A 25,381-nucleotide genomic window follows, 5' to 3' on the forward strand; every position below is an offset into this window, starting at 1 on the left:
GACACATGCTGGCAGGGGACAGGGATCAGATGTAAGCCACACACAACTTCGAGGTAAGAGAGGAAGGATCTGAAGCCCTCCTTGTCTTCCCAGTCTTTCTTCTGCCCTTTCTCCCTCATTCTTCCCCATATCCATCTCCGCCTCTTATGATTGGAGGATATTTCAAAGATCATTTTGGAGAACAGGGAATGCATATTCTGTTATCAGAATTTAAAAATCTTCCTAACATCTAGTGGTTTTCAAACACTGTTCCTAACAAAACACAAGTCATGAAACTATGAAGAAGGGGGCATGGTTCACCATCAGAAGGTCGCCAACATTGCATACTTTCTCAATCCAATCACAAAAATTCCACAATATATTGCCATCATGGTTAACATTTACTGTTCCCACTCTGGTGATTATGTTCTTGCAGAACATCTGGAATTCAAATAATAGGACTAAAAAAAGCCAAATGGTAAAGAATGGGGACAATCTCTTGTCCAACAAGCTTAGGCTTATTCATGTGCTACAGCAAAGAAGACTGTACAGGAAAGGACCAGGGGCATCCCACCCAAAAAAGGAAAAGTTTTTTTATAGGATTTTGAATAATGGTAGATTTATCTAAAATTACACAAAATGGTGTTTTAATGGGTTCAAAGCAAAACAGGGGTTTGCGCAAAAGAATTAACATCAGGACTGGGCTGTGATAGGACTTAGGTCTCCTTTCTTTGAAAACTACATAGTTAAGATAAATGAGCAATGCTGTATCTGAAAATCTCTTTTCTGAAACTCTGCCTTTGGGTTGGAATATTGAGGCTACCATTCTGTGTTAAGGCGACTAAGATCTTTTCCTAGAAATAGTGGGCTCTTCCATTCTTACTGATATGGCTTGAAAGAGCAAAGTTTCTGACAGTCTATGATTTCAGGACCCAGAATTTCTTAGTATTCAGTCTTTTCTGTTAGTTAACAAATGCAGTTAGTTTATAGACATCTATCTATTCCTAATATTTGAATTGCTGTATATATTCTAATCAAAAAAAACATAGTACACTAAACTGTAAATCAAGCAAGTTTCCATTTTATTTCAATAGATGAGAAACTTGATTTGATAACTATGATTACCCGTTCACTAGTCTGAAGTAACTGAGAGTTGGAAAAGTCTAGAGGTCATTCATCGGTGTTTATAGTCAAGAGAAGACCACACTGTCGTCAACTATTTGCCATGCTTTTATCTGCATGACTTTAGAGAAATCATTTCACAAATCAAGCCCCTCAGAACCTGTGAAGGACTATGATGGGTCACAAACTCAAAGACCTTCAAGGACCTGGCCTGTGGCAGATCAATGAATGTATATATATATGTGGTCATATCAAGTAAAACATTTTGTGGAGGCAAATTTGGTCTGAGAGCCAATCAGCAAGACTTGGACAATGTCATCCTTAATCTACCTTCTAACTATATATTTATTTTCTATCCTCCCACTTTCCTTAGCTGTGTTTGAGACAGACAAAAGCTATTTTATCAGTCATCAGTACACCTGGTTACCCTTGTTTTCTCTGAAGCCAATTTCGCACTTCATAAGCAACCAAACCTTTAGCCAACAGACTGAAGCATCTACTAGAGAAAGATAATTGATTTCTTTATAAATATTTTCAATATGTTTTGAAGAACTCAGTATAAGTGTTTATGGTCACACCTGTAAAGAAAGAGCAACCTCAATTTCAATTATATTTCTAAGACCATACTCAGGGAGGGGCATTCAAAATGCATAATACGAATAAAGTTCTCACTTAGTTTGACTTTATTGTCCCATGAAAAGCCTTCTCCTTCAATCACTTTATTTACCCTTGTCTTGCCATCCTAACATTTGTAATTACCGTGTGATAAGAAATTTCTTAGAACTTAATTTTCTTCCTTTCCCTCTTCACTCCCGAATAATGTGGTGCTGTTTATACAGTAAGAGTCTCAGAAGTGACTGTGATTTATAGGCCAACTATGGTTACTAAAAAATATCACTCCAGTGGCTCTGGTAATTATTTCCTTATAAACAAGATGAAGCACTATGTTGTTTTCCAGAAGCACTGGGCAATTCTTCCCTTAGCAGTATCAGTACACGACTCCTTCTATGAGTAATTTTGGCTTTTTTTTTTTTTCTTTTTTTAGAAATTCTTGCTTCATTTCAATGTCATTCAGAAACCAGGCCTGTGACCTCATGAACTTGCAATCTCACACTTAGTCATGGATGGTGAACAAGACGAACAAGAGGAAAGTATGATGGTTAGCAACACTGGGATCGTCAAACTTTCAACTTGTCATGTGACATGGTCTGGAAGGACTGGTTATTCCACGAGTAATTTTTTGGATGATATAAATCATCAAGTATTCATTTCAAGGAGGAAGAAAGCAGACAGGCAGAAAGGAAAGCATCCTTCCATGATGCTGGAGTTGCTGCTTCAGCAATTGAATCCACCAATCTAGAGGTCAATGGGCAACCACAACTCCAGGAATTGATCATGTGTCCTGGGGGGGGGGGGTCATCAGCACCTGGGCAGGGTATATAAAGGGCCCAAAGCAGGACAAAGACATTCACACCTGACAACACCCAAATCCTCTCACCAGTCCAAACCTAAACAGCCCCGCATATCACCATGTCCGGCTCCTGCTGTGGTTCCATCTGCTCCTCCCAGGGCTGTGGCACAGAATGCTGCCAGCCCTCCTGCTGCCAGCCCTCCTGCCAGCCCTCCTGCTGCCAGCCCTGCTGCTGCCGCGACCCCTGCTGCTGCCGCCCCGTGAGCTGCCAGACCACCGTGTGCCGCCCCGTGACCTGCACCTGCCGCTGCACGCGCCCCATCTGTGAGCCCTGCCGCCGCCCTGTGTGCTGTGACCCCTGCTCCCTGCAGGAGGGCTGCTGCCGCCCCATCAGCTGCTGCCCCACGTCCTGCACGGCCGTGGTCTGCCGCCCCTGCTGCTGGGCCTCCACCTGCTGCCAGCCCATCTCTGTGCAGGCGCCCTGCTGCCGCCCCTCCTGCTGCCAGCCTGCCCCCTGCCGCACCACCTGCAGGACCTCCCCCTGCTGCTGAACCGCCCATTGAGAAATATTCCCAGTGTTCAGAAACATGCAAAAACTCTTCCCACCCCAGAAGATCCTATGAGAGATACCTCCTTTGCAACTTACTTGCTCTTCAGTAACTAACTCAACAGTATCTGTCTATCCACTTTCCCACATAATTGCCCGGTTAATATCCGCCTCTTCTATAACCTTTAGAAACATCCCAACTTTCATCATTTGAATTCCTGGCTTGAAAAAATGAGTGAACAAAGATCAAAATTCCTCTTGAATGGAGCTCTATCCTGCTGACTCATCATCACATCTCTACTGTTACATGACGGGACATTTTTTGAGGATATCATTATATTTATGCTAGGTTTTTACATGGTAAAATAATAAAAATTTTATTTCTTGTTATCAAAAATGTTTCTCTTTATTGTTTATTAATCTTCAAAAGCTTATTTTTAGCTTATGGTATGGTAGGCAGAATCAGAAAAACCAGAGAAAAAAGGATTTTTCAAGGGCCATTTTTAAGCTTTAGGAACAAATCAGGTTCAAGGTCTATAATTTTAATGGCAGTCAAATAATGCAAAACATCTCATGTGAGGCACCTCATAGTTCAAGCCATAGGTTTTATGGTAAAGCTGAGGAAATGGAGAGACTACAGCAGGTTTCTCTGAGCATGCACCTGACCCATGAACCATCCCCACACATGTGAGAAGAGGAAGAAGCCTAAGTTAGACCTGCGTTTATATCCTGATTTAGAAAACTGTGCTGCGATTAATATAATCGGTACCTGGGAATCCCGAAGCACTGAAGGCCTAGGCTGGAAGAACCACTATCATATCTTTTCCATGACTCTCCTCCCCCACCACTGTGGCTGATTCTAATGGAGTCACTGCTGCTGGGAAAAGGAGATTTGTAGTTTGGCTGGAACCATTCTAATTTAGAACCCCAAATGATTATTTTACCATTAAAACAATGCCAATGTGTTGAAATAGTAAAACACTAATCCACACTGGATATGATTTTGTGGTTATTAAATATTTTTAAGCTGACTAGGAAACTAACTACTATTGTTTTCCTGAGAAATATGCATTGAGTTCCCAACATATGATCTAAAAGAGTTTTTTGGAATGTGCTGCTTGTCTGCTTGGGCATCTACCTACCCAGAGAGAGGAGGCAGGCCAGGTAAGCCCTGTGAAGGGTTGGAACTTGATTGACTTTGTTCACTGCTGGACTCCTACTGATCTGCACCATATTTGGCACATAGGATATAATCAGAATTTGGTGAATGAGGGAATGAATAAGTTCTACAGCATTGGAGGAGAGAGAAACATCTCCATCCCTCACTGATTCTCTCCTCATGCTGGATATGTGCATTCTTACAATAAAATAAATTAGCCACCTCATGATGAAAAGCATTTTTCTTGAAATATGGTAAAAACTTCTCAACAGGAAGTCCATTAGAATCAAAACGTTTACATACACAATGGAGTTTTCTCTTTAGTAAGAGTTTAATGGTTTACTGTAGACAGGATGACAAGTCCAGTTTCTTTCTACATATTTTGAACACCATTTTAAAAGTTCTCTAACTACAGTTTTCTCCTCTCAGGATTTTTCCTTGTTAGCCTTCTAGGGAATTCCTTGTCTTACAATATTTTCTCAGATGTAGAATTCTTTGTTTACTCCCAAGCTCATTGTTATTATTGGATTTTGTTTGTTTCCACAGTAACTCCATGCCATGGTGAGCAACAGTGGTTGGTGTGGATCTGAGTAAACCTGCCAGAGGTTATGCAAGCAGAATGATCAGAAAGGAGGCTGACACCACAGTCTTCAGCCACAGATCTAGAACAGACTTAGTTATAAAGCAAAAGGTCAGAACCAGCAAATCCAGAATCTACAAAATGGCTGTGTGAAATGATTTTCCTACAGTCCCAAACAACTGATAATCATAATTGGCTCTATAAGCAGGAATATGCTCAAGCATAGTGCATGGGGAGACACTGGAGCAAGACAGAGGTATGGGCAAAGCCGGCCTGGAGACCACCTTGGTGGGGATCACTACCTGGGAGCTCTGTTGTGCTGGCAGACTGCAGCCTTCATCTAGATGGCAGTGTAGGGGCGAAGGGCAGGCTGCCCCCAAATGGGCCACCTAGACATGAACATTTTTTTGAGTTAAAAGCATTCAAAACCCAGCAGATTCAGGAAATGCTCTTTACCTCTCCCTCAACTACCTGCTTTTACCAGGAAGAAAGCTATTAACCAGATTCCTTTTTATCTAAGACACTTATCTGCATAATAGGGCAACTTGTTTTCCAAACATCTCTTCTTATCTTTCTGCTGATGGTCTCTCTCCCCTCTGTATCCTCAGATGCCTACCTGAGCTCATATAAATATCAAGTTGCTTTCACTGTCTTCGGAATTTCCATGGCTTTGTGGATTCCCCATAAGTATGCTATTAAATTTTATTTACTCCTATTGATCTGTCTCATATCAATTTGCATCTTAGTCCAGCTAGAAGGACCTTGGAGGTAGAGGAAATTCTTCCTTCTCATCAATGGCTTTGTTCATAGTGCCCTGTAACCATTTAGTGATGTCCAACTTTGATGCTATCCTTAGGATATGTTTGGAATTTTAGAAAGCTTTGTGGGAGATAATTATTTGAATTGTTGAGAATATTGGGAAGACAGAGTCCTTTCAGATAGCTCTAAAAATTAGACATTTTATGAATACCAACTATTTTAAAAATATATTCACTGTTAAAATTCCTACATAAAAGACATTCCTTAATGCCAGGGAATATGGTAACCACATTCCATTCTTCAGCAACTTGGCCTTATGAATTATGTTCCCACAGATGTTTTTGCAGTAAGTCCTGGCTCCAACACTAGTAGGCATATGACCTTAGACAAAGTCATATATGTGTAAAATGAGGAATCCAATACTTACCTCATAGGATTATTATGAAGAATAAATTAATACATTTATTTCTTTTAGCACAATATTTAGAATACAGTTATTAAAATCAATGATACTAGCTATCATGAAGATTAAAAAAATGAAATTCACCATGGTTTGGAAAACCACAACTATGGAAAATAATGAGCACATATTTAAGACCAAAAAAAAACCCCAGCCAAACTCACAGTAACAGAGAGTAGAACAGTGGTTACCAGAGGCTGGGTTTATATTCTACATTCTGAACATAAAGAACCAGATATGACTTGCCTAAAGTCTTACACTGAGTAGTGTTGGAGGCAATATTTATGGGGTATGGGGAGAAAGGAGATAAATAAGAAAAAAAAACTGCAGTGGTCGTTGCCAGGGGCTGGGGAGAGGGGTTCAATTGGGAGTTATTGTTTAATGGGCACAGAATTTCAGTGTTGCAAGATGAAGAGTTCTAGGGGTATCTGGGTGGCTAAATTGGTTGAGCATCTGACTCTTGATTTCATCTCTGGTCATGATCTCAGGGTCCTGAGATCAGGCCCCACATCAGGCTCACGCTCAGTATGAGTTCACTTGGGTTTCTCTCCCTCAGCCCTCTCCCTGCCACTCTAAATAAACAAAATCTTTTCATTTTAAATTTTTTGTATATTTTTTAGTGGGAGTTCGATTTGCCAATATATAACACCCAGTGCTCATCCTGTCAAATGCTCCCCTCAGTGCCCGTCACCCAGTCACCCTGTTTCCCCGTCCACCTCCCCTTCCACTACCCATTGTTTGTTTCCCAGAGTTAGGAGTCTCTCATGTACTGTCACCATCTCTGATTTTTCCCCCAAAGAGTTCTAGTGATGGATGGTGCTGATGGTTCACAATAATACAAATGTACTTCATACCACTAAACTGTACACTTAAAAATGGCTCAGATAATAAGTTTTATGTTATGTGTATTTTGCCAAAATAATAATTTAAAAAAACTGGGGAAAAAAATCCCACTGATGAGAAGATGATAAGGTGCATTCCTGTAGCTCCAAAAAGTACACAGCAAAACTTATTTTCCTGAGAGACCATGACTTTTAAAATAGTCCCTTATTTTTTTTTCCTAAACTTATGCTTAGGAGGGAACATTAGCAGTGGAAACAGATACTCACAACTTGGGGAATTTACTTCCACTATTAGTAAGTAACCCTAAATGCATGACAGCTACTCTGTGCTATCAAAACATCAATTGGCAAAAACATCACTGAATTATGAAGATAATTGGAAACTTTGAAGTTAGGGTCATTAAATTCATATTTGAACCATAAATAGCAAAATATAATGGGTCTCTATTAAATAAGGAAAGCAAATGGTGTTTCATGAGTAGGTGAGCACCTAAAAAAATGTGGAGGAAATTGGTAGCCTATCTAGTGCCATTTCAGAAAGAATAAACAATAAACAAGGAAGTGATCATGTGTCCTGGGGGGTCATCAGCACCTGGGCAAGGTATATAAAGGGCCCAAAGCAGGACAAAGACATTCACACCTGACAACACCCAAATCCTCTCACCAGTCCAAACCTAAACAGCCCCGCATATCACCATGTCCGGCTCCTGCTGTGGTTCCATCTGCTCCTCCCAGGGCTGTGGCACAGAATGCTGCCAGCCCTCCTGCTGCCAGCCCTCCTGCCAGCCCTCCTGCTGCCAGCCCTGCTGCTGCCGCGACCCCTGCTGCTGCCGCCCCGTGAGCTGCCAGACCACCGTGTGCCGCCCCGTGACCTGCACCTGCCGCTGCACGCGCCCCATCTGTGAGCCCTGCCGCCGCCCTGTGTGCTGTGACCCCTGCTCCCTGCAGGAGGGCTGCTGCCGCCCCATCAGCTGCTGCCCCACGTCCTGCACGGCCGTGGTCTGCCGCCCCTGCTGCTGGGCCTCCACCTGCTGCCAGCCCATCTCTGTGCAGGCGCCCTGCTGCCGCCCCTCCTGCTGCCAGCCTGCCCCCTGCCGCACCACCTGCAGGACCTCCCCCTGCTGCTGAGAAGTATATCATCATTGAGGGTCGCTAGTAGATGGTGGAGTCCATCCATCCTGCCCTTCACGACAGAAAAGCATGACTTTTCCTGAGAAGCCCATTTCCCGTTTCTTCAAGCTAACTCAGAGTACGCACTGGGGCCCCCTTTTCAGACGGACTACTGATGGGAGAGTACTCTGTCCTCTCAGGACCCCTGTCTAACTCCTCAATCATGTCTTCTGTTTTCTAATAAACTTAGTATTTCCAGCATAGAAATCGTGGTCTTTGTGATACTTCCTTTAAGTAGGTTTTGTCTCTCTTTTTTTTGTTCATATTCAAAGCAGGATGCAGAATAATTCTCTCAAATTGTTCACTGAAATAACTTAGGTCTGGGTAATCTCATTGTTCTTGTAAGGAGCATTTATAAGGCACAATATCCAAGTGAGAAAGGTAGGCATAGCTGTATCTTCACCACATATATAGAGTCACATGTGCTCACAATCCAGACATGCCAAACATCTGAGAGATGTCCTTTAACAACACTTGGTAAGGAGGCTGCATCTAGACTAATATTACATCCCTGGGCTCAAGTTTCATTCACTGAATGATACCTGTTAGTACAGCTTAGAAAACCTAGTATGTTAGAAGTGGTAAGACCCTTAGGCAACATCTGGCAAAACAAGTTTATGAAGTTGCAGAGCAATGAGTAATGAAAGATTAAGTAAGTTTCCTATAATATGATTATAATCACTGGTGTTCAGAAAAGACCCAGGAGAACGTTAGCCCCCTGACATTAAGCCTTTAAGTCAAACACTTCCTCTTAGTATGGTAGGAGACACGTTTTTCTGCCCAGACAAATTCTTGGATCTTTTGTGCCAAGGATAACTGTGGCTTCACATAATTCTCTTCTATATGTTACAGATCTGGTAGTTATTTTGAATGTTATTTTGAGTGTTAACTCTTGAGGGTACTGAGTCCACACTGGCTCTCAAGGGTGCTTACTTTTGTGCCCAGGAACTGGGCAATGATGCCATTTTCCAAGCAAATTAATCAATTACAGGGCACCTGGGTGGCTCAGTCAGTTAAGCATCTGCCTTGGGTTCAAGGTCCTGGGATGGAGGCCCGCATCAGGGTCCATGCTCAGCCAGAACCTGCTTCTTCCTCTCCCTCTGCCCCTCCCCTCCTTGTGCTCTCTCTCTCAAATAAAATGTTTTTTTTAAAAATGAATTAATTACTGTCAACATACACATGTGTGTTGAGCATCTACTATGATTAAGACACTGAGTTGACCATCCTGAGGGAATATGAAAGAGCAAAGAGGGCTTCTTCTTCAAAAAGGTTATAATGTATTTAGGGAGATGAGGTATAAATAAGAAAAAAGTAAAAAAAAAAGTCAAATAGTACATAATGTAGGCAATATAAATATAGAAGATATGCCACAAATACTTTAAAATAGTTGAAGATTGTAAACCTACCAGGAAACATGACGCACTTAAACTTATTGCCATATATTTAAATTGCAAATAAACTGTAAAATATTCAACTATTTTATGAGGAAAAATGTATTGTGCATGTCTTTTTTTTTTAAGATTTTATTCGTTTATTCATGAGAGACCCAGAGAGAGAGAGGCAGAGACAGGCAGAGGGAGAAGCAGGCTCCATGCAAGGAACCCGATATGGGACTCAATCCCCGGACCCCAGGATCTCACTCTAGGCAGAAGGCAGGTGCCAAATTGCTGAGCCACCCAGGGATCTCCGTAGTGTGCATGTCTATATATGTTTATGCCTAAAAATTACCTAAAACATTATGTAACAAAGTCTAAGAGTAATTGGAGATAATAGTCAGTCAGTTTCTTCTTTATATTTTTCTTAATTACATAATTTCAATGAACATATATTTTCTTTTTAATTGAATGTACTATCTAAAACCTCTATCTATTTGGGGAGAAATATTTAAAGTTTTCTCATGATTATGCTCTGCTTTTATTTATTTTAAAGATTTTACTTATTTATTTTGACACAAAGAGAGAGAGAGCACAAGTAGAGGGAGAGGCAGAGGAACAGGGAGAAGCAGAGGAGCCTGCCCTCTCAGCACGGATCCTGAGGCGGGGCTCCATCCCAGGACACTGAGCCAAATCATGACCTGAGCCTACGGCAGATACTTAATTGAATGAGCCACCCAGGTGCCCCTATGCTATGCTTTTGGAAACCTACCTATCAGAGTCTAAATGGATTTAAAGCAGATAATTAGACAGTAGCTATCTGTACTTTTAAGAAGTACTTTATTATATTTATTCCCCAAATGAATGAGAACATATAATGTTTGTCCTTCTCTGACTGACTTACTTCACTCAGCATAATACCCTCCAGTTCCATCCACGTTGAAGCAAATGGTGGGTATATATTGAAAAGAATACCATTATGTTATGTAGGGTGGACTTTTCTGATATCTTTAAACTCCGATCAAATTATTAAACAGTCATTCGTATTTTAACTTTTCAAGATCATCTCAGTTGCATAAAATAAGAAGTGCAATTTGATATGTTCCAATTAAGAACTTTTTAAAATTGTTAGCAGTTTCAAATTACAGGTATAATTATTTTTGTCCATTTGTATAAGACGATTGAGACTTAAGAACACAAGACAATATTTTCCATGTTAAAATTTGTACATAATGCTATTGTTGAATGGTAGTGTTAAATAAAGCCCTACCATTAGTAATACAAAATATGTTGCCCATCACCCTCAGGAATCTGCCTGTATTACTTTTAAGTCTTTTTTAAAGGATGTTTTTCTAAGAGTTCACTCTGTGTTTGCATGGACTGTGGGGTTCTCAGTCGGGTTCAGGACACTATCCACAATTCCGACACATATGCTTCTTGTAAATTCTGCAACAATAACCTAACTCCCCTTTCCAGAAACTAGTGTTAAAAAGAGGGAGCTTCATATCTTCCTTCTAGACATTTTTATTTTATGTCATGCTATTAATGAAACTCTCCAATAGATATCTTATTTAGAATATTTTCTGTGGTGACTGGGCAAACAGCTGGCCATTTGCCATATCAGATATGTTCATCTAATTCTAAATTCAAAATTTAGAGTTTATAAGGCACCCACATAACATGGCTTTTTAAAATATATTAATTTACCTAAGAAACATAAGACAGTTGATAAGCCAGGCACTGTTCTTCATGACAAATAATAGCGTATTTAGGGTCACAACAGTTTGGGTGTGTACTATCATTACTCCTCCTGGCCCAAGGACACAATGCCAGTAAGTGGCTAAGTTTTCAGTGAATGTTATCTAGTTTTAGGATAAATGACATTAAAAAATATCATGACTTGCCAACAATGTCAAATCATAGAGTTCTGTGGCATAAATCATTGAAACATGGCCCATATTTTTTCTGCCTAGAGATGAAGTTTGAATATGGTTGGGAATGAGCATCTTAGACTGAAGTTAGACTCTAGAATTGCTTACTGAGAAACTTGTGGACTCTCTTTGTGGATCTTTACAAAAGGCAAAGAAAAATCTCTTTGGAATGATTTTGGATCAAAAGTGTTCAGATTAGAAAAATTAGTCTTGTTAACTTGAGGATTTAAGTATCTTCTGAAAAGGCCCCCTTTGCATAAAATGTGGTTATCATGAAAACCCCCCAAAACATGAAAAGCTGATTGTGAGACATGTGCATTGAAAAGAGCAAAGTACAAGCAACAAATGCAAAACTCTGTAAGCGGGACTACATCGAACTAAAAAGCTTCCGAATAGCAAAAGAAACAATGAACAAAATGAAAAGGCAACCTACCAAATGAGAGAAAATATTTGCAAACCAAATTTATATCTTATAAGGGGTTAATATCCGGAATATGTAAGAACTCCTACAACTCAATAGCAAAAAAACAAACAAAAACAAAAAGCAAAACAAACAAAAAAACCCAATTTGTTTGAAAAATGGGCAAAGGATCTGAATAGACATTTTCCCAAAAAAGACATACAAATGCCAACAAGGCGCTCAATATCAGTAATCATCAAGGAACTGCAAATCAAAACCACAATGAGATATCACCTCACACCTGTTAGAAAGACTAGTATAACAAGATAAGATACAACAAATGCTAGTGAATATGTAGAGAAAAGGGAACCTTGGTAAGAATGTAGACTGGTATAATCACTGTGGAAAATGGCATAGACACTCCTCAAAAAATTAAAAATAGAACTACCATATGAGCTAGGCAATCCCACTTCTGGGTATATATCTGAAGGAGACAAAATTACAGTGTCAAAGAAGTATCTGCCTTCCCATGTTCATTACAGCATTGTTCACAAAAGCCAAGGCATGAAAGCAATGATAGATGAATAAAGAAAATGGGAAAACATGAGATATATGTATACACACACATATACATGGCATAAATATATGAATAATATATATGTGGTGTGTGTGTATATTCCAAGAGAAGTCTTGGGATAACTGTGTTTTGTACATGCGTAAAAAAAAAAATGAAACCTTACCATTTGTAACAACATGGATGGACTTTGAGGGCACTATGCTAAGTGAAGTAAGTCAGAGAAAGACAAATAATGTATAATCTCACTTACAGGTAGAATAAAAAACATCAAATTCATAGAAACAGAGCATAAAGGTGGTTGTCAGAGGCTGAGGGGTAGAAGAAATGGGAAGATTTTGGTCAAATGATACAAATTTTCAGTTATGAGTATCAGGGATCTTAATGTACAGCATGGTGACTAGTTAACAATACTATATTGTACATTTGAAAGTTGCTATGAGAGTAAAGCTTTAATCTTCTCACCATAAAAACAATAATAACAAAAGATAATTACGTGGAGTACGGTGAAGAATGTGTTGACTAACCTTATTGCAGTAAGCGTCTTGCAATATATACATGCACCAAATCATCACAATGTACACTTCAAGCTTACACAATGTTGTATGTCACTTATATCTCAATAAAACTGGGACAAAGAAAAAGAACAACAACAAAAAAGAGCAGAATATACAAGTTTTTATCTTGGTTCTGGTTATGCTTTGAAATAAAAGTCATGTGGGTCCCTGGATAAGAGATAGAACATGAAATATGAGAGAGTTGAAGGTCTTCATTGATGAGACCATGCTTCATTTCTCCCTCTTCTGTCTCCTCAGTTATGACTATACATTCAGTCAGTTTACATTCCTTTTAAACTTTTAAAATTATGTTTAAAATTCCATTTGGGGAGCTTTAGTTCCTGGGGCTTGAGGTACATTCTTTTGAATGATGGGAATGATCCTAAAGTGACTCAAAACCCTGCCTGGTGAATAATAGGAGGGAAAAGCTGAAAAGTAACGAGACTTCTTCCCCCCATGCAATTCCCCAAGAGCCTCTGATGACCCTTCCCTAAGAAGCATGTCTACCACACTTCCAGCAGAACTGTCACAGAACAGCTATACAGTCCCCTACATAAGTTTTCTGATCAATGTATTGTCTCCGTCAGCAATGCTGGTTGGAAACCCTCCATCTTGTCAGTCATAGTGCCCATGTCAAATATATTAAGAAAAAATTTCCCATTACATGATTCTTTATCATATACACAAGAAAGGCAAATATAAAAAAAAATGTCATGTCTCAGAGATAAAAATCAACATTCTGTAGTCAGAAGGACCACAGTTGCTCAAGACTGAACAGAAGAAAAGAGAAGAAATACAACGGAGGGCAGCTGTGGATATTTTATTCCAATTCTTAGCTGGTTTACAAAAATAACCTTTTATCTTTCCCAACGAGTTATCTGAGCTGCAGTCTTATTCAAGGTACATGGATTCCATTATCAAGTGATAGGTCAATAAAGTCCTAAGGAGTCTACACCCAAGGACATGTCTAATACCTGTCTGATTCACATACAGGTTTCTCAGGGCATCTCCTAAGGGTCAAGTACAAGATCCAGTCAGTTCTCTAGAAACCCCTATATATTTAATTTATTTTAAAACTTGCAGTTCTTTTAGGATCATTTTCTCCAAGATTCATCAGGTGCTTATCTACCCAAAATATGCATCAAGAGCTGTTATCACCTAAAATGACTGAGTGCTTAGATTTTGATGATGAACAGCATGTATATATCCATATTTAGGAATGCCACAAGAGTTCTTTAATGAGATCATGAGTATGTCACAAGTAATGCAATCATTTAGTCAAAACAAAATCCTACTTAATTGGCCAAAAGATAAATGGGGGGGTGGTGTCATCAGCACCTGGGCAGGGTATATAAAGGGCCCAAAGCAGGACAAAGACATTCACACCTGACAACATCCAAATCCTCTCACCAGTCCAAACCTAAACAGCCCCACACATCACCATGTCCGGCTCCTGCTGTGGTTCCATCTGCTCCTCCCAGGGCTGTGGCACAGAATGCTGCCAGCCCTGCTGCTGCCGCGACCCCTGCTGCTGCCGCCCCGTGAGCTGCCAGACCACCGTGTGCCGCCCCGTGACCTGCACCTGCCGCTGCACGCGCCCCATCTGTGAGCCCTGCCGCCGCCCTGTGTGCTGTGACCCCTGCTCCCTGCAGGAGGGCTGCTGCCGCCCCATCAGCTGCTGCCCCACGTCCTGCACGGCCGTGGTCTGCCGCCCCTGCTGCTGGGCCTCCACCTGCTGCCAGCCCATTTCTGTGCAGGCGCCCTGCTGCCGCCCCTCCTGCTGCCAGCCTGCCCCCTGCCGCACCACCTGCAGGACCTCCCCCTGCTGCTAAGAAGTGTACCGACTGTCTAGAACAAGCTATCAACTTTCTGAAAACGTCGTACTCCCATCTCTACCTAACAAACCTCCAGCCCTGAACTATCAAGACCCCAAGTCAACCAGAGGTTGAATGAAAATACAGGCTCACTTATTAAGACTTGGGCTATTCTCAAGTCTTTGTAACACTATCAACTCCCTTCTTCCCACTGTAGATCTTAGATCTTGTGGCATGCTTCTTTTCTAATAAACTTCTCATCTTTGGCCTAGAAAATATATTTTTGGTTTTACTTGTTCATTCTAATTTTTTTTCATTAAGTTTATTTTTTATTTTACTTAAATCAATTTGCCAACATATAAAATATACTGATTGCCTACCATCTGCAAGTCACAGGCTAGATGGTATATGATAAAATTAAAATTGAGTTAAAAATGCTCCCCTCTTCAAGAAACTTCTAGGGAGATAAATGAAATTCACAATGATGCAACTAAAAATTATAAAATGAAAAAAAAGTACAACATACATTGGTGTCAACAGAGAAATCGGTATTGACTAGGGAGGGAGAACAAGGAACACTGAGAAGGGAGCTAGCATTTTGTATAGGTTAAGATTTTGGCATGCAGGTATAAAAGACGATGGCATTCTCAACTCTGGTAATAATACACATGAAGGTATGGAGAGAGGGACTGTTCAGAGGATAGTTTGGCTGGGAACACTGGATATATGTAAAATGATGGTGGAAAATAAATTTGGAAAATGTGTATGCTTTTAATACTAACCAAAGGAGTATGCCCTTAGTGCAGTAAGTACTAGGGAGCTGTTGAAAGTCTTGGGGCAAGTGATTGGCACAAAGGGTACTGAGTATCAGCATGATTCTTATGGTAGTTGCTTATCAAAAATGAGGCCAAAGGCTAGACATATAATAGCTATACAGAAACAATTCAAGAGGCCATTGTACTGGTCCAAGTGATATACAGTAAGAACTGAACTACAATGATAGCCATGGAATAAAGAAGACCCAAAGAGTAGGGCAGACATAGAAACTCAGAGGATATATTACCTAATTGTGGGAAACAAATAGTTAAGAATGAAATGTGTTGGGATGCCTAGGTGGCTCAGCAGTTGAGCATCTGCCTTCAGCTGAGGGTGTGATCCTGAGGTCCTGGGATCAAGTCCCTTAACAGTCTCCCTGCAGGGAGCCTGCTTCTCACTCTGCCTATGTCTCTGTCTCTCTCTGTGTCTCTCATTAATAAATAAATAAAATCTTTTAAAAAATCAAATGTGTTATTGCAGCTTTAGGTAAAACTCTTCTGTCAGAAGACACCTAATAGAATCTTAACATATTCATGCTTATTTACTGTATGTTTACTACTCCATAGCATTTCTGCCCACTACTAGTATTTCTATTCTTGAGCTATTCTAAAGTAATTTTTAAAAATAAGGAGACAAAGAGTTTTAATACTTAATTGATCCTGGAAAACAGCATGGTATAAAATAAAATGAACTGATGTAGGAGGGAGAGATAGAAGTTTTATACCCAGCTCTTCTGGCTGTCTATTGTGTGAATAAAGCAAGTCACTAATCTCTCCAAAATGCAGCCACTCCTAGACTCAGTAGTATTCTAACATCAACTGATGCCAAGAGGAAATTAAAAGCAGTCTATACCAAAAAATCAGTGTTCCAATTTAAAACTATAAGGATGGATGATAGTATATTTGAATCTTTTCCTTGATTCATCCCTCCTATCAGTACTACAATGATTTGTACACTAGAGCAAGATATGAGGCAGACAGATTGAACCTCCCTTCTGCACAACCTTTTAGTGCTCTGTGCATAATATGATGATTTAATAAACATTTGATACTTATAAAAACAATGATGTTAGTTTCTTTTAAAAAATGTCAGTTTCTATAACTATATAATCAAATGTTTGGACAAAACAATTTATTGTTTTTGATCTCTGATACTTGATGATTCCTTCAACCACTTTTCAACTTCATACCTGTGGTCATGGTTATCATATGATATGAATATCTTTCTTGATACTTGCATGAATCACATTCTAATGTAATTCTATCACTGTTCAAACCAATACTTCCACCTCATAAAAAGCTAACTATGTGCTTCTATTCAAGATTGGAAGGAAAGAATAAGCCTACCACAAATAGCAATAATATGCTCTTTTGGCCACCACTTCTTTTTTTCATTTCCCCCCATGTAAACACTACACATTCTTCTTTTGACCACATGTTCTTTCTTTTGGCAACCACCAAAACTGTTTCAAATTTATTTTGCTAAATGTATATCCAGCTTTCTGGCTATGTACTGTGTAAATGGAGCAGCTAGTCACTTACCTCTCCAAATTATAGTCATTCCTAGAGTCAGCAGTATTCTAACATTGGCTGGTGGTGAGGGGAAATTAAAAGTGGTCTATATCAAAATATCAATCCTTTCCACCTATACCTATTGAATGATATTAGATCATTCATTTCCTACCCTGTCTTATATGCACTGTAATCCAGAAAGGATATTTCCTAACTCCTGCTTTTCTTTTTAGTGGTTTGCCTTTGTAAATTCAATTGTTGTGCTCTTTGGTCTAATATCCTTTCACAGGACATATGGTGATTACATAAGTTGAAAATAAATCCCACTTATGAGAAATAAATACTGTCTAGATAATCTATATAGCAGTGATTTTTATCGTTCATAGAAAAATATAAATTACACTTACATTTCTGTGTGGTATTTTCCTCATTATTGGCTATGAATTTTAGTCTTTCTTTTAAATTTTGGCTAATAAAATATCCGTAGTAAATTGGAATGGAACAGTTTTTGTTCTCTACATCTTCCTGAGTGATATTTTCTCAAGTCTGAAGTGTGAGATTCAGGAGAGATCATGGAAATTGGGAAAGATCCAATTTCTGGAAAAATCTATGGATTTCTATCAATGTGAAGTTTATCAGAGTTTCTATCTGACTAACTGTAGAGACTATAATCTTATTAATAAAAAAAATTAAAATGTCTTACATAAGAAAGTCAATTGTTACTAATTTTTTCTGGAGATTTGAGTTTGGTGAATATGACCCTAAAATCACGTCATCTTATGAGTGAGAGTCACTTTGTCAGGTGATGCAGAATGGAAGCTGAGACTTGAGGAGAAATTACAGCATTGTTTGGAAATGAAACAATAACATTTCTATGAAGGAAGAAACATTTAGTGAATATTAGCTGAGCAATAAGGAAAAACCAATCTGAGGATGCATTTAAAATAACTCAATATTTGAACAATCAAAGGACTCTGGAAAAGCTTGTTTAAAGAGTAACAAGATAAAAATGCTGTCCATCACAAACAAAGGAACTGGCCAAGACCTATAAAAGGCCCAAGTGGAATAAGCAGCTCTCACTCAGAAACTCCACTAAGCAACCCAACTCTCAACCCAGCTCCTGACCATGGCCTGCTGCTCCACTAGCTTCTGTGGATTTCCCACCTGCTCCACCAGTGGGAACTGTGGCTCCAGCTGCTGCCAGCCTAGCTGCTGTCAGACCAGCTGCTGCCAGCCAACCAGTTGCCAGACCAGCTGCTGCCAGCCAACCAGCTGCCAGACCAGCTGCTGCCAGCCTAGCTGCTCCCAGCCAACTTGCTGTCAGACCAGCTGCTGCCAGCCCAGCTGCTGTCAGACCAGCTGCTGTGGGACTGGCTGTGGCATTGGTGGTGGCCAGGAGGGTGGCAGTGGAGCTATGAGCTGCCGAGTCAGGTGGTGCCGCCCTGACTGCCGCGTGGAGGACACCTGCCTGCCCCCCTGCTGCGTGGTGAGCTGCACACCCCCAACCTGCTGCCAGCTGCACCATGCCCAGGCCTCCTGCTGCCGCCCATCCTACTGTGGACAGTCCTGCTGCCGCCCAGCCTGCTGCTCCTACTGCTGCCAGCCCACCTGCTGCCAGCCCACCTGCTGCCAGTCTACTTGTTGAAAACCTCATTCTAAATGAATCCTGAGAAACTGGTACTTCAAAATGAGCCAATGTAGAGTCCCAACAACATCTGAGCTCTAATACTCAAAATCCAGCTTGCAAACTCTTATCACATGGCTACATAATTTTCCTAAGATGTGAATTAATTTATAATCGAAGACCAAAAATATTTCATAAACCTCGATATGAACAGAAGTCCTACAAGGTTAAGAGAAATATGTAAAATTTTACTATAAATATCTGAAGCAGCTCAACAGCTCTTTGGAGTTGGGATTTAATAAAATTTTTATTCTTCAGTGATGAAGTCATTGTTGGAGCCTTCTTTTCTTTGGAATTTTTTATTGCTATTGGGGTACTTGGATTTTTCAAAATCTCAATAACTATGCTATGACAGTATGGTTTTTCTTAATTTTTGTCCTGTTATAAAGGTCTTTGAAAGATGGGTTTTCTTTGTTTAGCCATTAAATAGTCTAATATCTGCAGCCAAAATCTATGATTAAAAGAATCTATCAGAAAAAAAAGAATCTATCAGTATTTAAGAATTATTCCCCAAGGTCTTCACATATGCAAACTGATGGGTTAGGTTTTCCAGAAGATCAATTTTACAAAAAGGAATTTTTATGTCATTTAGCTTCTTGAGGTGTTACCAAATCTTTTTATTTCAGTCACATGACTCAGTGTACAATTCTTTCAATTATCAAGGGTATAAAAGGGTAATACATAATTGGAAAGACAGTAAACATAAGATTTCAAATTACTAGTATAAGATGTAAAGGCATCCTGAATTCTTGTCACTACTTTGTAACTAAGAATCTATGGATTCTTGAGCAAGGCCTTTTGCCTGCCTGGGCACCAGTTGAAAGCCCGGAAAATAAGAGAATTGACTTTCATTGCTTACATTACAACATCCTTCTCAGGCAGAGGATAGATTATTTCCTAAACAGGTAATAATGCACTGACAATTAGTCTCTTCAGATACCCACTAGGGAAAAAGTATTCAGTGGTCAAATAATGTTGCATGCATTTTCACCATCTTTAAGGTTTATATAAAGCACAATAGAATATTAAAGAAAGCTCTAAAACTATTATTCCCAAATTGATTTAATCAGGGAATCTTCCATTTATTTATTATTAACTAACATCCTGTAACACTAGTATTCCTCAAAATATACTTTGGAAAATGATGAAAGGGAATTTCAACTAATGTTCCTATAGCATTTATACAGTTCTTTCATGTATTGTTAAGTAGAAAACAAATATTCATTACAGGAAGGGTTTAAGCAAGCATGATACTGGCATTCACTATGTCCAGTCTTATTCTAATCTCCAGAGAGAGAGGTCTAGAATGAAGCAAGGATGAAATAAAAAACCACATAATAAGACCTTCCATTTTAATGGATAAAATCTTTAATTATAAAATCAAAGTGGTAAACCAGTGGCAGGAGATAAAGGGAAATGGGGAATGATTACTAAAGATTATTAGGTGATGAAAAAGTTTTTAAGCTAGAGAAAGGAATGGAGGTTGCAAAACATTATTGATGCACTAAAAGTCATTCAATTGTACACTTTAAAATGGTTTAGTATACATTATATGAATTTCATTTCAACTTAAAAAACTAAGTCAAAGGATTGGGGTTTCCATTAACACGACTTACCAGCATTAGAAAAAAAGCACCACCTTTAGGTAGACACAGTCTATAGAATATACAGCTTACTGAGCCTATAGCATCTTTGTGTGAAAAAGGTTCTCCCTCCTCTGAGAGGACAGAGCCTACCATCAGGGCACAACCTACACATTCATACACAATGTGTCTAAAACATGTTCAACACTCTACGTCCCTCATATACCACTCTCTTAGCTTCCAACAGATTAGGAAAACTTAGGTTGGATGCACCTTTTACTTAGAAGGGCTTCAGCTTGAAGCACCAAAAGAGCCAAGTGGACATGCAGAAGAGAAGATCTTATTACCTGATATAGAATAAAAAATGGGGGATGTTCAACTGGTTGGCATATCAACCATATCTTATCACTCAGGAAAGTAAGGCAGAGGCAACTGAATTAGAGAACTAGTAAAATGGACTTTAAGGAATTGAGAGAAGCCCCAAAATTTACAATAAGAAACTCAGAACCTTGATCTCTTAAAGAAAAATAACTCAATATATAAGTATCTATAAACAGAAGGCAAACATTCAATAATAAAAAACAAACACATCCTTTCTTCTTTTGGTACTACTGTGTCTGGGCCCCATCACTTAAATGAAGTAATGAAAACGAAAGAGAATAAGCAAAGTAATAAAATAGTTTTAAATGACTGGCATTCCTTTCTCAAAGAAGACCACAGATAGAGATATCCAGCATTTAAACAGGACAGAAAATCTACACAGAAACATCATGAATGATTATAACTTCTTACTCTATTTGTATGAGAACCAATCAAGAAGAAATGGATTTAAGCGGTAGGAGAAAATAATTTTATTTTCTTAATTTATTTGGGAAGGTAAGGGAATGTTCAGATTTGTCTGTGGCAGAGGAGTAGAATTCTCAAATTTTAAGTGTCATACCTTATGTGATGGTTAATCTTATGTATGAACTTGACTGGTTTAAAGGAGATATAGTTTAAAAGAGAGCTGGTAAAACATGATTCCTGGGTATCTCTGTGAAGGTGTTTACAGAAGGAATTCACATATGAATCTGCAGAATGAGTAAAGAAGATTGTCTTCACCAATGTGGGTGGGTATCATCTACTCCATTGAGACCCGGAATAGAACAAAAAGGCAGAGAAAGGGTGAACTGTTCTATAGCTCAAGCTGGGACATCCATTTTCTGCCTTTAGACTTCACTGCTCCTGGTGGGACTTCTCAGGCTCCATATCTGTGTGAACCAATCCCTCACAATAAATACACACACACACACACACACACACACACACACACACACACATCCTATTAGTTCTGTTTCTCTGGAGAACCCTTACTAGAACATCTTATTCTTAATAATTCTCTGAAGGCAATTAAAGCCCAGAAACATGAAAACTGAGTTAAGTTTTGCACCAATGTTAGATGCTAAAAACAGTGCCACACCAGAAAAGTACAGAAATAGAGATTTAACAAACAACATTACTATCTCCAGTGCCTTTATCAGGAGGTATTTCAACTCCTCAAACATCTGAATTGTTTGCAAGGGGAGATAAATGTTTTTAGTATCAGAGATTCTACTGAATTTAAATATGAATTAAATAGCTCCTGAGATTGTAATGGTGACAAATCTACATATTCCAAACATCCAAGGTGGAAAAATTAGCTAATCAAAGAATCTGTGATGTAGATTTGCTTAAGGAGAGGAGGCCAAAAATTCACATACCTTTTAACTCAAAATTTGATGTGGGATTTGAAAGTGTCTTAATTCTGACTTGGGAAGAGTTATGATCTTAACTCAAAACTGTCATTTCTGGAGAAGCAGGACTGAACACCTGGTATTCTGATTCAACCTGTATAAGTAGCATTTTAAAATTCATTTCCCTATAATAGAATCCATACTCAACAGAGACCAGGTCACCTTTCATTGCACCTGCACAAATTCGAATTATATTAGCTTTCAGTGAGTTGGACTAGTTTCTAATATGTACAGTAAACTGCATATTGCAGATCTAACTCACATGCTCCAGTGTTAATACATGGAGTGTGATTTTTATGCAGTTAAGGACATTTAAACTATTAGAATGTGGTAACATTCTAATATCAAAATTTAGATAAAGTCACAAGTCAAATAGGTTAACAACCTTTTTAGCACTTGAGATTTTCTTGAAATGTGCTTATTATATAGTTAAAAAAATAAAATTTTCAGAGAAGCCTCTAATTGTGTTGTTACTCACCCTAAGCGCTGCCTTTCTTCCTTTGACTCTAAAAAAAGTTTGAAAGTGGGCCACATTTTTACATCTTTTCTTACCCTTTGATTTTCTCTAGAACAATTGCTTACATTTGGAAAACAGAGTATTTTTTAAGATTTTATTTATTTAAGAGAGAGAGTGTGTGCATGTGTGTGAGAGAGAGAGAAAGAGGGAGAGATCACAAGCAGGGAGGAGGGCAGAGACAGAGGGAGAAGCAGACTCTCCACTGAGCAGGGAGCTCAGTGTCCATCCTAGGACACTGGGATCATGACCTGAGCAGAAGGCAGAAGCTTAACCGACTGAGCCATCCAGGCACCCTGGAAAAAAGTATTGACTATAGTGGTTGAAAGAGTTTAGTCTGGAGTCAGATGATGTGGGTTCAAATCTCAGATTCAGGGCAGCCCGGGTGGCTCAACGGTTTAGCGCTGCCTTCAGCCCAGGGCATGATCCTGGACACCCGGGATCGAGTCCCACATCAGGCTCCCTGCATGGAGCCTGCTTCTCCCTCTGCCTGTGTCTCTGCCTCTTTCTCTCTCTCTGTCTCTCATGAATGAATAAATAAAATCTTTAAAAAAATTCAGATTCACCACTTCTTGTTGTGAAACTAGGCAAGAGATGTAAATCTGTTTGAGGCTCAGTTTCATTACATGGATGATGGGAGTAGCTATAGGCGTGGCTCATGGGATCGCAGTAAAAATTAAATGAACTGATACAGGCAAAGTAGTCAGAACCATTTGGGCACCCAAGTGCTCCAGAAACTGTGATCAGTAACAATTCATCCACATTTCTCAGTCACCCAAAAAGCATCCCTTTCTGGCCAGCTGGATCACTTTGTTTCACAGTCAAATTGAAGATAAGAAAGATAAATGGGCAGTAGTTGACATCAGGGCCATGTTGCTGGGAATTAAACTGTCATGTGAGGCCCAAGAGCTCGATTATTAGGATCAACATTGAGTAATACTGACACTCCTTAAAGATGAGGCATTATTGGTCATTGCCCATTATTCTTAGGGCAATGACCAAATTTTAACAAATATGAAGGACTGTGGGATGTGTAGCCAATGAATGCCAATGATTACTTGACTGTGGTAAAGAAAACTAATTGTAGACCAAATAAAATGAACGTTAAAAGCCTTTTAGAGGTTGAAAATTAACTCAGGAATAGGGCAATTATTATTCAGAGACAGATTATTTATACACAAACAAGAAAGAGATTTTGAGAATTATGTAAATCATAGCTAGCCAAGCCCTATAAAAGGCCCAGCGTGGAAGTCACCACCAAATCTCAAAAACTTCTCTTAGCAACTCAACTCTCAACCCACCTCCTGACCATGGCCTGCTGCTCTACTAGCTTCTGTGGATTTCCCACCTGCTCCACCAGTGGGAACTGTGGCTCCAGCTGCTGCCAGCCTAGCTGCTGTCAGACCAGCTGCTGCCAGCCAACCAGTTGCCAGACCAGCTGCTGCCAGCCTAGCTGCTGCCAGCCCAGCTGCTCCCAGCCAACTTGCTGTCAGACCAGCTGCTGCCAGCCCAGCTGCTGTCAGACCAGCTGCTGTGGGACTGGCTGTGGCATTGGTGGTGGCCAGGAGGGTGGCAGTGGAGCTATGAGCTGCCGAGTCAGGTGGTGCCGCCCTGACTGCCGCGTGGAGGACACCTGCCTGCCCCCCTGCTGCGTGGTGAGCTGCACACCCCCAACCTGCTGCCAGCTGCACCATGCCCAGGCCTCCTGCTGCCGCCCATCCTACTGTGGACAGTCCTGCTGCCGCCCAGCCTGCTGCTCCTACTGCTGCCAGCCCACCTGCTGCCAGCCCACCTGCTGCCAGCCCACCTGTTGCCAGCCCACCTGCTAAAAGCAAGGTTGTTGATTTTTGATTTGAAGTTTCAACTTCCAAATCAATTCATGAACTAATTTTCTCTTCCACTTCTCATGGACCACTAACAAATTCTTGAACTTTTATTTGGATTTTGTTGTGGGGGATACCACACATTTGGGCCTCACAGATCTATCTGATTCCATTCAATTCTGGAAAGACCTCATTCTCCCCACTGAGGTTGCCAAAATATAAATTTAACTCAAGAAATTGCCTTCAGGACGCATGTGAATTTACTCTCTATGACTCAGTGCCACCGATGCCACAGAAGAACCATCTGTCCTTCTCAGATATATACACCTCCTCTATGCCACCATTCTGCAAGCTGCAGTTTTTATGAAAGGGAATTAATATACCAAGGTCTATTAAATTTTATTTGGTGCAACAAACATATCTATTCTTCTTCATTGAGTGTGTTCGTGATATGTCTTTCATAAAAAGTCACTAAAGATTTTAGTCTGTTTTGGATATCCCACATTGCTGTCTAGGAAATTTGATCAGATCCAATGGATGTTAATCCCCATAGAAAGATAAAGCAAAAGCAGTTATATAGGGCCTCAGAAGTGGCACAGACTCTATTTCCATATCTTGACCTCACAAAATGTTTCCATAGAGTTACAGAAATCGGGAACTCTGAATCCAGAGCCAGAATATGATGTATTTTTTCAAGTCTATTAGAGGAATGCTCTTTCAGGCTATCTTCAAACTGTGGTAACATAAACTAGTATATGACACTCTTCCATTTATATGTAGCCTTGAAGAGTAAAGCAAGAGAGCTATAAGTTGGGGAAGACTCTCTGAGGAAATATACTTTTGGTTAGATAGAAAATTTTACTTTTCTTTTTCCAGTTTCTAAACTGAAAGTGAAGATAATAACGTAACGAATTTGGTTTAAAATTTTCAAAAAATAAAAAATAAAATAAAATAAAATTTTCACTTAGACATACATACATTTATTATACATACACATGCA

At 39.7% G+C, this 25,381-nt stretch overlaps 3 protein-coding genes across 3 annotated transcripts; all 3 read left to right on the forward strand.

Annotated features, from left to right (window-relative positions):
- Positions 1-14,306: 14,306 nt before the first annotated feature.
- Positions 14,307-14,956, forward strand: LOC112918113 (keratin-associated protein 2-3-like). Its single transcript, XM_025996269.2, has one exon. It carries the CDS (start codon positions 14,307-14,309, stop codon positions 14,694-14,696), a length of 390 nt encoding a protein of 129 aa, XP_025852054.1. The 3' UTR covers positions 14,697-14,956.
- A 2,737-nt stretch (positions 14,957-17,693) lies between these two features.
- Positions 17,694-18,954, forward strand: LOC112918028 (keratin-associated protein 1-3-like). Its single transcript, XM_025996197.2, has one exon. The coding sequence runs from the start codon at positions 18,132-18,134 to the stop codon at positions 18,648-18,650; it is 519 nt and encodes a 172-aa protein (XP_025851982.2). The 5' UTR covers positions 17,694-18,131; the 3' UTR covers positions 18,651-18,954.
- A 4,869-nt stretch (positions 18,955-23,823) lies between these two features.
- LOC112918027 (keratin, high-sulfur matrix protein, B2A-like) lies at positions 23,824-24,797 on the forward strand. The gene has a single exon (XM_025996196.2). The coding sequence runs from the start codon at positions 23,869-23,871 to the stop codon at positions 24,385-24,387; it is 519 nt and encodes a 172-aa protein (XP_025851981.2). The 5' UTR covers positions 23,824-23,868; the 3' UTR covers positions 24,388-24,797.
- The last annotated feature ends 584 nt before the right edge of the window (positions 24,798-25,381 follow it).

This window comes from Vulpes vulpes, chromosome 2, assembly GCF_048418805.1.
Source record: "Vulpes vulpes isolate BD-2025 chromosome 2, VulVul3, whole genome shotgun sequence".
NCBI classification, from domain to species: domain Eukaryota; kingdom Metazoa; phylum Chordata; class Mammalia; order Carnivora; family Canidae; genus Vulpes; species Vulpes vulpes.